At 36.9% G+C, this 11,871-nt stretch overlaps 1 protein-coding gene across 1 annotated transcript in view; it reads right to left on the bottom strand.

Annotated features, from left to right (window-relative positions):
* Window positions 1-314: 314 nt before the first annotated feature.
* LOC125682104 (atrial natriuretic peptide receptor 1-like) overlaps window positions 315-11,871 on the bottom strand; it is a 55,606-nt gene continuing 44,049 nt past the window's right edge. Inside the window, exons 17-22 of the mRNA XM_048922531.2 lie at window positions 11,176-11,299; window positions 10,988-11,056; window positions 10,718-10,892; window positions 1,909-2,007; window positions 1,732-1,823; window positions 315-1,057 (exon numbers count right to left, since the gene is read on the bottom strand). Coding sequence (XP_048778488.1) covers window positions 995-1,057; window positions 1,732-1,823; window positions 1,909-2,007; window positions 10,718-10,892; window positions 10,988-11,056; window positions 11,176-11,299 — 622 coding nt within the window. The 3' untranslated portion in view covers window positions 315-994. The remainder of the gene's footprint in view (window positions 1,058-1,731; window positions 1,824-1,908; window positions 2,008-10,717; window positions 10,893-10,987; window positions 11,057-11,175; window positions 11,300-11,871) is intronic.

Here is an 11,871-nt window from a genome sequence, read left to right as displayed (position 1 = left end):
GTTTTTCTGCATGAATATTCATATGTGCAACTTTGTCAAAATGTTAGGTGTCCCATGCAAATGATAATTAATGTGATAATGTTTGCTCCTCTGACACTATATATCACGTGGTGTGTGATACGACTTTCGATACAAGGTTTTATTGTTAATTGAATTGTGAACCAGACTTCACGCAAACAAAACTTCTGACAAAAAAATTGACGATGACCAAATATCCACTTTTTATGTCTGTACCAAGCAATAATCATTATCACTTTAAAAAGGAAAGAAATACCGAATTGCTATAGCAATAAATTGCAAGAAAAGTACTTCTTCATATATATTCTATCCTCGTTTGATCTGATGATCCGCGCCTGTCAACTCTCTCCGAAGTTAATGATATATATTTATTTTCGAAAAATGGGTTGAATATAGCTGATATTAAGGAAAATATGCAAAAGTCTCCGTGTAAATTATGTAATATAAGCTATGTATCATGCTTCCTTAATTCTAATACAAAAAAGTAACCTTCAAGTCGAGTTGAAGTAGAAATATTTTCTAAACTACGTTATATAAAAATAGTTTGGATATTTTTATCATCTACGAAGACCAAGAACTCTAACATCTCGTTTTTCATTTTTCGTTGCAAAGTAGGCACCCCTGGATTATAAAAATGACAATTCCTGCTAGGAATATGACAAATTATTAACTGCAACAGAAATAAATCATGTTCAGACAAGTTTACATGATACTTGTCCGTTTCAAATGGAGGTTTATCTATAGACGTTTTCAATTAATTATCAATGAAAGTAGGGATGAAGTACCAGGGATATAAAGACATTTCGATATTTTAGAAACAGAGAAAATGTGCAGCTTCCCTCTGCCTCTGTATTCATAACAAAAAATTCTTTTGGCATCATATCCTCGGGGAACATCTCGTGTCGTATGTTACATACGATACTCGTTTCCGGCGGACCTCGGGGGTGTGAGGCAGCCCCACCCCCTTCAGTGACTGTCAGCTCTTACTCGTCTCCAGTTGGGCGCCTTCCAGCCAGTATGTCACCATCATCCCTTTACCCTTGAAGAACATTAACTGTACTGTAGTATAACGCCTAGGCTACGCGAGAAAACTCTTATCAATTTGTTTTCAAGTAAAGCCGCTCATCATAAGATACAAGTATTTTAATAATATTCTTGTATTTACAATTTTAGGTTGATGATAAACTAGTAAAATGTTAAAAAATAAGTAAATAGTATTTATTCCGACATCGCACGTAAATATCTTGATTTATAAATTGTGATCGTCATTTGAATCCCCTGTCCTCAAATTGAAAATATTCTTCAATACTATCGATTTTTAGACAGTTCAATATTATTTTATCATCCTCATTGGATTAATAACATCACGGTGGCGAATCACGTGACTTTGACATGACCTATTACCCGGAAAATGACGACGAAAGTCAACACAAGGGAAAATTTAAACGAGTAAGTAACATCTGTATCAATAACGAATTGTCACATCACTTATATCAACATTTGAAGGATTTTCTCGGAACAAATTTATACTAAAATGGTAGTTCTACGTGCGACAGAAGCAGAGAATATTAACAGTTTTTTTGGCGGTCGGAAAGTTTTTGACTGAAAAATAAAAGTGTTATCTATTTGTTTAAATTTTGTGTTGACTTTCGTCGTCATTATTCCGGGTAATAGGTCATGCCAGAGTCTCGTGATTCGCCACCGTAAACATACCTTTATTGGAATTTCTCCACGACAGTTCAGATCATACATTCCGAACTGATCCAAAATCTCTTTTGAAGACTCCGAGATTTGGATTTTTCCAGCTATGAATAAAAACCACAACACTATAATGGGAGAATTGTAGTATTCATTCAACACAATTGAAAATTAAATTAGCAAGCTTCTTACCAATGGATGTTGATTCCATTCTGGAGGCAGTATTCACAGTGTCCCCGAACAAGCAGTACCTCGGCATGGCAATACCAACCACCCCAGCCACAACAGGACCTGTGTAACATTGAACCAAATCAAATTTATAGTGCATGTCAAAGACGAGTTGATCTTAGGACACCATGCAGTGATTGGTTCTAAATTCTTAAAATTTAGAAATATCTACTAGTCGTCGAAGTTACCGATCACATATTATGTATTTATTTACATGTAGGTCATTCGCAAATTCTATGGTCGTTATAACGATCTAGTTTGCCAATACAACCTATCATTGGGTCAAATGCTGTCTGACGTATTTCAGGCAGATTGTTTGACCGTTCTTGGCACACTGATTTTTTTCTTCCAGGAGTTATGAGATTGACCACTGTTCGTTATCTTCATCTTTCATTTATTGCAAGACATATAGTGTAAAAGTACATCCAAGGTTTGGGTCTAAATGTACATGCTATTTTTAAAAAACCGTCAAGCTTTGCCATTTTTAAAAATATCAAAGAACACAAAAGTTGTATATGCAAGGTGAAGATAACGAACAGTGATCATTATATATATTATTCTTGAAGCCTAACATCTCGATTTTCGTTGGATTATAAGGATGAAAATTTCCTGCTAGGAATATGATTGATCATTAACTGCATTAGAAATAAATCATGTGCGCATAATTTGACATGTTCAGGTGAACCTGGGTACACTGAAGCAAAAATTTCACTTGATTTATTTAACAGTATTATGGATAGCTAGGAAGGAGAAGTGGTAGGTTCTTCATAACTAACTCTGTCTACATCCACCATTGTTTTATCTTTGTGTTTTAATTTCCTGATGTAGGCTAGAAAATAGGATATTACAATGATACGTACAATAAATCGGATCTGAATATACTGCAAACATAAAAGTATATATTACATCCATAGATCCACTAACACGCACTGTGAAGATGTACATTGTTAGCGCGTAATTCAAGTTGTATGCATATCTGTGTGTGGTATTAGCGAAAAACAATGCCAACAACGAGGAAATTGTCAAGGTATATTGAATTTTCTGAAGAACTGTCAAGACGAGGCTTGATTGATTGGTAGATGTTATATTGTTTAACGTCCGCTCGAGAATTTTTCACTCAGATGGAGACGTCACCATTGCCGGTGAAGGGCCGTGAAATTTAGGCCTAGATGCACGGTGCTTACGGCCCTTGAGCAGGGAGGGATCTTTATTGTGCCACACCTGCTGTGACACGGGGCCTCGGATTTTGCGGTGCCACACCCCACGGGATTTAAACTATTGATATATTCATAAACTTGATGGATTGAATTATTTAATGGAAGTGCATGGCATATCTGAGTTTTGCAAACATTGTGCTTTTGTTCAAAATAAGCACATTCACGACTCATTATCCGAGATTTCTTCATTTCCCCATCCCAGAATAAAAAATAAAATCTTGTGCATTTCTCTTCGTTCTCTGTATAAAATAATAAAATAGATTTTGAAATATGGGTCAAACTCCAAGGTGTCAACTGATAGGTCTTGCCATATGGAATCTATACACAAAATATGAAAGCCCCTACCTTTAACAGTTCAGGACATTGCCTATATTGACTTTTCTTTAAAGTAGGTCAAATTTCAAGGTGGATACTCTGTATTACAAGGTCAAAACTTTTGTACTGAAAGAAAAGTCTGGTAGCAAGGAACGCATTTATGAAATATGAGGGCCACATCACTCCCCGTTCAAAAGTTATCAGGGAAGTTAAGGTTTCGAATAGTTTTAAAATTTGGGTCAACCTCAGACCATAGCATGAAAGGGAAAGGCTTGCATTCAGACATCTATAGACAAAATATGAAAGCCCCATCTTAAATAGTTCAGGATATATTGTATAACGTTTTCTTAAAAGTAAATCAACTCTAAGATCAAGGTCACAAGGTTAAAAACTTTGGTACCAATTTAACCCAAACAAAGAAAAACTAACAACAACAACAAAGACTTGTCACAATGAATGCATACATGTACAGTATATCAAATCAGAGAGCCCTGATAACTCACCTTTCAAAGTATGATCAAGGTTAAAATTTTGAAATTATGCTCAAACTCCGAGGTCAGGGTCAAAGATCATGAGGTCTTTCCACAAGGAATCTACATACAATTTATGAAAACTATATCTTTCCATGTAGTACTTCCGGAGATATTGCTTAAGTTAGTTTTTTTTTAAAAAGAAGGCCAAACTCCAAGGACAAAGTAGGAAGGTTAAACATTTTGGTACAAAAAGAAAAGTCTTATCACAAGAAATGTGCATATGAAATATGAGAGCCCTATAAGTTATGGGCAATGTTAAAGTGTTGGACTATAGTCGCGGGACATAAACGAAACCTTGAATCCACAAAACTTAGGGACATTTGCATTTTGATATTATTTAATGTGACCCTGCTGCACTTGCAAATCATGTATCTAATGAACTTGAATTTGAACTACCTGAAGATGCTTGCATTTTAATGTTACTAATCACTGCCCTGCTGTTGAGAGGAAGATATTTAATAATGTTTTCCTATAAATTTTCATCACTATTGTAGCCCCTATCTACTCCGGGGATCATGATCTGAACAAACTTGAATCTGAGCTACTTGGGGATGCTTGCAAATTCTTCTTGAGAAGATTTAAAAAAAAATTCCTATGTATCCACACCCGGTATGTAAAATTTCTGTATCCCTAATTGTGGCCCCGAGGCCATGATTTCAAAAAACTGGAATATATGCTATGTTAGGAAGCTTTCGTGTAAATTTCAACTTTTCTTGCCCAGTTGTTCTTGAGAAGAGTTTTAAATGACCGCACCCTATTTTTGCCTTTTCATGATGTTTTCTCCTTGGAAAAGAGCACGTCCCTTCATATAAATAAACTTGAATCATCTTTACACAAAGATGAGTTGTGCCAAGTTTGATTGAAATTGGCCCAGTAGTTCTGGAGAAGCAAATGAAGATGTAAACAGTTAATGACGACGAGGACAAATTTTAATCAGAAATGCTCACTTGAGCCTTTGGCTGGGGTGAATCAAAAAGAAAGGGGGGGTGGTGTTGTGGGGGGGGGGGGGTTACTGATTCAACAGCAAAAAGCAAGGTATATATACGATATGATTATATTTTTGTAACTTGTAAAATCAAACACTACTATAAAAATGTATGTTATAAAATCTTCTGGTTTCCCATATGGGGTTTTGAACCTCTTAAAGAATTTTGACATTGTCTTTGAAGCTTAGAATCTCATCACCTTTCAGAAATAACTTTAATGATATCGGAAGTCTCAATTGCATTATATATATATATCATATGGTGTAGCATGATTGTATGCCAATATGTTTGGTGAATCAATAAATAAATTGGAAAAGAAATTGAAATCGATGACTAATTTCTAGTGACAGGGTACAAGTATTCTTATGACGTAATAGTATACATGTGTGGTCAGTAAACCACGTGGAAGGCAATATTAGGTTAGTAAGAGACATAACATCGTTGTATATAGTTTTGGCTTTAGCCAATGAAATTTCAAGATTTTTATCAGAGGCAGAATTCCCTTGTAGACCTGTCCTCAGTGCCTCTTGCTTGTCGTAAGAGGTGACTAAATGGTGCGGTCCTTCGGATGAGACCAAAAAAAAACAACAACCGAGGCCCCGTGTTCCAGCAAGTATGGCATGATAAAGATCCCTCCCTGCTCAAGGGTTGTAAAGTGCTGAGCATAGGCCTAGATTTTGCAGCCCTTCACTGGCAATGGTGACTTCTCCATATGAATGTAAAAATCTCAAGATGGACATTAAACAATATACACTGTACAACCAATCAATCAGAAGCAGGATAGATATACATGTATATACGGTATAAATGTAACTTATTTAACAATACACCAATTGTATTTAGTTACGGACACGTAGACTTGTAAACGACCACGTTTATTCATATCCCTGAATTGAGTGCCGTATTTTTGTGCTTAGTATGGCATGTTAAACGTTGCAATACCATTTGGATTGTAAAACTTTTCATTTGTATTGTAAATTTTTCCTTTGTATTGTAAATTTTTCCTTTGTATTGCAGTTTACCATTTGTGTTGTATATATTGTATAACGTTTCCTTTTTATTGTATAATTTTTCATTTGTTTTGTATATTTCTCTTTGTATGATTTTTTCCTTTGTATTGTGTATTACCATTTGTAATGTATAATTTTTCACACAACGCGTATCGAACACAAGAATGTCACGTGGATAAAGTGATTATAATATCAAACAGGTCATAGTGAGTTTACATTCACCAAACGGTAGATATTCTGACCGTAGTTTGAGATTATTTCTCAAAAATATATTAACCGGGGATTTTCCAACGACACCCTTTTAAATTTGTGCAAATTTAAAACGAAATGAATACTATGCAAAGGAGTCACTCAGACAAAGTCTAGTTATATGTGAACAAAGCCAGAAAAACTGCTAGACTCCCGTCTCATAAACAAGATCAATGGCGCCCGGCTTTATGTAACACTTTTATTTGATATAATATACCAAAGCCTGTTCTTGACACATTGTTTAATACGTCTGGTAGAAAAAATATAACAGCTTTTAAAATAGGAAAGTTGTACTTTAAATACTGAATAGGGCATGTTTAAAAAAAAGTTGGTTAATATTCCAAGATCAAAGTCACAAGTTCAAACACCGTGGTAGCCTATGCTCAGCGCTTATGGCCATTGAGCAGGGAGGGATCTTTATCGTGCCACACCTGTTGTGACACAGGACCTCGATTCATTTAGTCGCCTCTTACGACAAGCAAGGGGTACTGAGGACCCATTCTAACTCGGGTTCCCACGGGATGTGAAAGCCCTTCCATAAAGAGTTCAGAAGATAGTCAATATGTTAAGTTTTCCTAAAAGTAGGTCACATGGCAAAAGATCATGATATGAAATGAATAGATTTACAATAAGAAATATAAATGCAAAACATTAAAGTTCAGAAGATATTAAATACCTCAAGTTTTCTGAAAAGTAGAACAAACATCAAGGTCAATCTCAGAAGGATCATGCTATCACATGAAACACATTTTGTCATGAAGATTCTTGACACATTATGAATATTCTACCTTAAATAGCTCAGGGGATACTTGATAGGTTACATTTTCTTTAAAGTAGATCGAATTCCAAGGTCAAGATCACAAGGTTAGAACCCTTGATACGTTAAAAAGTTTTGTCACAAGGAATGTGTACATGATATATGAGAGCCCCACATTCATTCTTTACAAGTTACGAATAAAATCAAAGTTTGCAATTTGGGCCAAATTCCAAGGTCAAAGACAATGTACAATATAAGGCCTTACTATAATGAATCTTTATGTATATTAGGAAACCCCTACCTCGAATGATTCAGGAAATATCGAATAGGTTAAGTTTTCTTTAAAGTAGGTCAAACTCCAAGGTCAATATCACAAGGTTAACAAGAGTACCACAAACGGTACATCATACCCCCGTCGGACATATGAGTGCAAAATCTATCCATAATGAGAAAAAAGTCCAGAAAACTGCTTGACCTACTTTTAATCCTAAAATAGGTCACAGTGCACCAATTCAGCTGAAATGCGAACTGAACTTGTATTCCTCCGAAAGGAAGGTTTGTTTATGGGATTTATGAGATTGATTACTGTTCGTTATCTTCACCTTTCCTGTGACTAAATTTGAGGGAAATTTCTGTAATATAACGAAAAAGGTAAGGGAAACTGATTGACCTACTTTTTGTCCGAAAGTAGGTCACGGCTTGTTCAAATATATATAGGAGTTATTACAGATACAAAAATTATATTGTAATACAAATCATTACATTGCATGTCTCCTATTTATCTACAATATCTTTTCCAATTTTGTAGATCTGATTTTTATGAATTGCGTTCAGAAATAAATTGTGACATTACACAAACAAAATTTTCTCTAATATTCAGGTGTGCACATATGGCACAAATTACATGTAAACGTATCATCATCATTAGGAGACGGCGATGGAACTGGATAGGACGCATGCTATGGAGGGAAGGTGACGGCTGTGAGACGGCACAAGGGTGGACATCAGAAGGGACCAAGCACGAGGGAGACTGAAAACAACCTGGACAAGGACAGTAGAAACTGAAAAGTGCAGGATGGGGAAGCGGGAACGAGGTAAAGATTGTAGCTTGAGACAGATTGGTTTGGAGAGAGGGAATGTTGCGGCCTTATGCGCCGCCTGGGTGAAGAGAACCAAGTATTATCTTCATCTGTATTTAAACGCATTGCAGTTAAACATTTGGAAAATGGGATTCTAAATGACATCTCGTTTTCATTTTTTCCACTTTGTATGTTTGATAAGATTGTATTTTTGTAAGTAATCCATTTGATTTTGTCATTGCACGATCTGTTGTCAGCGTTTATAACATATTTCAAATGTCATAGATTTTCCGAACTATGGAAGCCCATGCAGTAAAATGTCTGGTGAACTCAATTGTGACGTCAATTTTTTCCCCAAATGAAACCCTTTCCCCTTAATGTGCTGCATGTCATGGAGGAGAAAGCAGGAGCATGGACATTATGAACTCCGATAAGCCACATAGGAGAAGTGTTCAACAAGAGTACCGCAAACGGTACATAATACGCCCGTGAAATGCTTACATAGGGTGTTTTTCTGGTGCTATAATTTGTATAACTTTGCTTAAGGTATTATCAGCCATCATGAGGCTGTGACAAACTTTCATATGAACAAAGGGTCTTAACTTAAAATTCTAGATTTCTTCAAAATGGACCAAGTTCAACAACCTGTATTTTTTTCAAAAATGAAAGAAAATCAAAATCCTTCCTCAGATGCACATCTTCAATACCCATACAAACACTCCACAAAATAAGATGGTCCTCACTTGAAAACTGGGAGGAGTAGGGCGGACAAATTATGTACCCTCAATAGAATATTAATTTCCAAATAGACCAAGTTCAACAACCTGTAATTTTCTCAAAAATTGTAGAAAATCAAAATCCATCCCACATGCACATCTTCAATACCCATACAAACACTCCACAAAATAAGAAGGCTCTCACTTGAAAACAGTGGGGGGAGTAGGGTGGACAAATTATGTACCCTCCATATAATAATTATTTCCAAATAAAGGGGCAAAACTTCTGGAAAAAAGGTTGAAATGGATCAAAATTGCATTATGATCAAGGGTGACCCATAAAGAAGCTACACAGCAAGTTTCAGCATGGTATGTGAAAGGGAAATGAAATTATAAAGAGAAAACCCCGAACGGACGGACAGACGGACGGACGTACAGACATCGCTGTACCATAATACGTCCCGTCTAAAGACGGGCGTATAAAAACTATTATTTTACACCCTCCACCACTCAGATCTACTTAAACTTTAAAGATCCTCCTGTTCTTACAATATGCACATCCGCAAATGGCATTGAAGTATTGTACAAAATCTAGTCTATCGGACAAGCCACACAGGAGAAACATTCACAAGCTATTCTAACATCCTCCACTCCTTTTATATCCACTATAACTTTTTGGAAATTAATTGGATCCTCCGGTGCTGACAACATGAACACCTACAAATGACAATGAAGCACAGCTTCAAATCTATCGGATAAGCCATATAGAAGAAGTGTTCACAAGATATTTTACATCCTCCACCCCTCTTAGATCCACTATAGCTTTTAGGGTTGTATCTATCCGATAAGCCATGTAGGAGGAGAAGAGTTTGCAATATTTTGTGACAGACAGACAGACGGACGGACATACATACAGAAAGTACAAAAACAGTATGTCTCCCCTGGAAGAGGGGGAGATAAATATCGTGAATAAATGTTTGTTTGTATTGTGGAGGATATAGAAGACGGACGGAAGCATCCATTTATACGAGCAGTATGAAAACAGAGAACAGAGAACAAGAGTTGAATGTCTTTTGATTTGTATTTGTTTTACATGCCTTCGAGGATGAAGTGCTATAAATCTAGATATACGCACGGAGCTCAGGATCGCGTCATATACAACATACACAACATACTGAGTATTTAGAAGCGAGAGCCGTAGAGCTTTCGGATAAGATTTCAAAAACCGAGTTGTTGTGTTGCTACAGGCTTTGGTACAATAAACAATCTTTAGTAACGGATGTACCGTGTCGCGACAAGCGTTTGTACATTCATAAAACCTCACTACTACGGCCATGAGCGCTAAGCACAGGTCTGAATTCTTTGTGGTACTTCACCTACAGCTGGTGACGTCTCAATATGAGTGAAAAATTCTCGACGGGATGTAAAACAAACAAACAAACAGTTATGGAGGGGGTAACGTAATGATTCGGGGGGGGGGGGGGGGGGGGTCTGGGGGCCCCCTGAAAGCTCCTGGATTTTACAGACGCAAATTGTATGGGTTTGTGGAAAAATGTAAGTTCTTCCTATAATAGTAATTCAATAAATCAAAAGATTTTGTCATTTATTTCCCCGAGAGTGGAAGAAATTATTGCTTCTTTTATCATTTACATTTTTCTAAACAAGAGACCTCGATTTACCTTTAATTTGAAAAATTTGAGGGGAAAGGACGCGCCGGCTGCACCCCCTTAAATTTGCCATGGACAACCATGGTCATATCCTTACCGGGATTTATATCATAGTCATACGTTTACTGCGATTTATACGGTGTCTATGTCGTTACAGGGTCTTTGACTATAGTCATATCCTTACTGGAATTCAAATACTATGATCATATCCTTTCAGGAATTCAAACCATGGCCATTTTCTTACCGGAATTTATGCCAATCCGAATCATCAACTTTTCATCTGGTAGATGTTTGACTTTGAACTCTTGAACAGCTTTCATGATGCTCAGCGACATGTTGGCGATCTCCATCACGTGTTTTTGTCCGTTTCTCACCGGAAGTCCGGAGACCACCATATATGCATCTCCTATTGTTTCTACCTGTTAAATAGACATAAACATATACAAACTGGTTTGCTAATACATTTTAAAAGCCTCAGCAAACAGAGCTATTCAAACGCATTTATTAGCATTACCTTGTAGACATCAAAATGGTGGATTATGTTGTCAAAGCAAGTATACAAATTATTCAACATGGCTACAACCTAGAAAACACATATATGAGTTGTTATTAAATCACGATAATGCAATTATATTGTGAAATATTTTAACTGCGTGGGAACTCAAAAACATCCATAAAATCACACATTTTAACGAGTCTGACCTCTAATGGAGTGCTTCGTGAGGCCAGTGTTGTGAATCCTACAATATCGCTGAAGTAAATCGTCACCATCTCAAACGTTTCTGGATCAACACAGTTTCCAGACTCTAGCTGTTTTGCAACCGAGCTAAGAAATTTAAGATCATTCATTCATAAACAACACTTTGGTGATATATCAAATAGATTTAACAAATTAAAGCTTCTGATATATCCCCTAATCCCTTCTTCAACCACTCCTTGTACTAGCTATACATATGTATGTCACCGCCTGACCTACACCCTATCTACTCCGACCAGTCCTTGTACTAGCTATATGTCACCGCCTGACCTACACCCTATCTACTCCGACCAGTCCTTGTACTAGCTATATGTCACCGCCTGACCTACACCCTGTCTACTCCGACCAGTCCTTGTACTAGCTATATGTCACCGCCTGACCTACACCCTATCTACTCCGACCAGTCCTTGTACTAGCTATATGTCACCGCCTGACCTACACCCTATCTACTCCGACCAGTCCTTGTACTAGCTATATGTCACCGCCTGACCTACACCCTGTCTACTCCGACCAGTCCTTGTACTAGCTATATGTCACCGCCTGACCTACACCCTATCTACTCCGACCAGTCCTTGTACTAGCTATATGTCACCGCCTGACCTACACCCTATCTACTCCGACCAGTCCTTGTACTAGCTATA

The sequence above is a fragment of the Ostrea edulis genome, chromosome 1, assembly GCF_947568905.1.
Source record: "Ostrea edulis chromosome 1, xbOstEdul1.1, whole genome shotgun sequence".
NCBI lineage: Eukaryota > Metazoa > Mollusca > Bivalvia > Ostreida > Ostreidae > Ostrea > Ostrea edulis.
The sequence above is the reverse complement of the archived record's forward strand: the minus strand, read 5'-3'. Positions and strand labels throughout refer to the sequence as shown.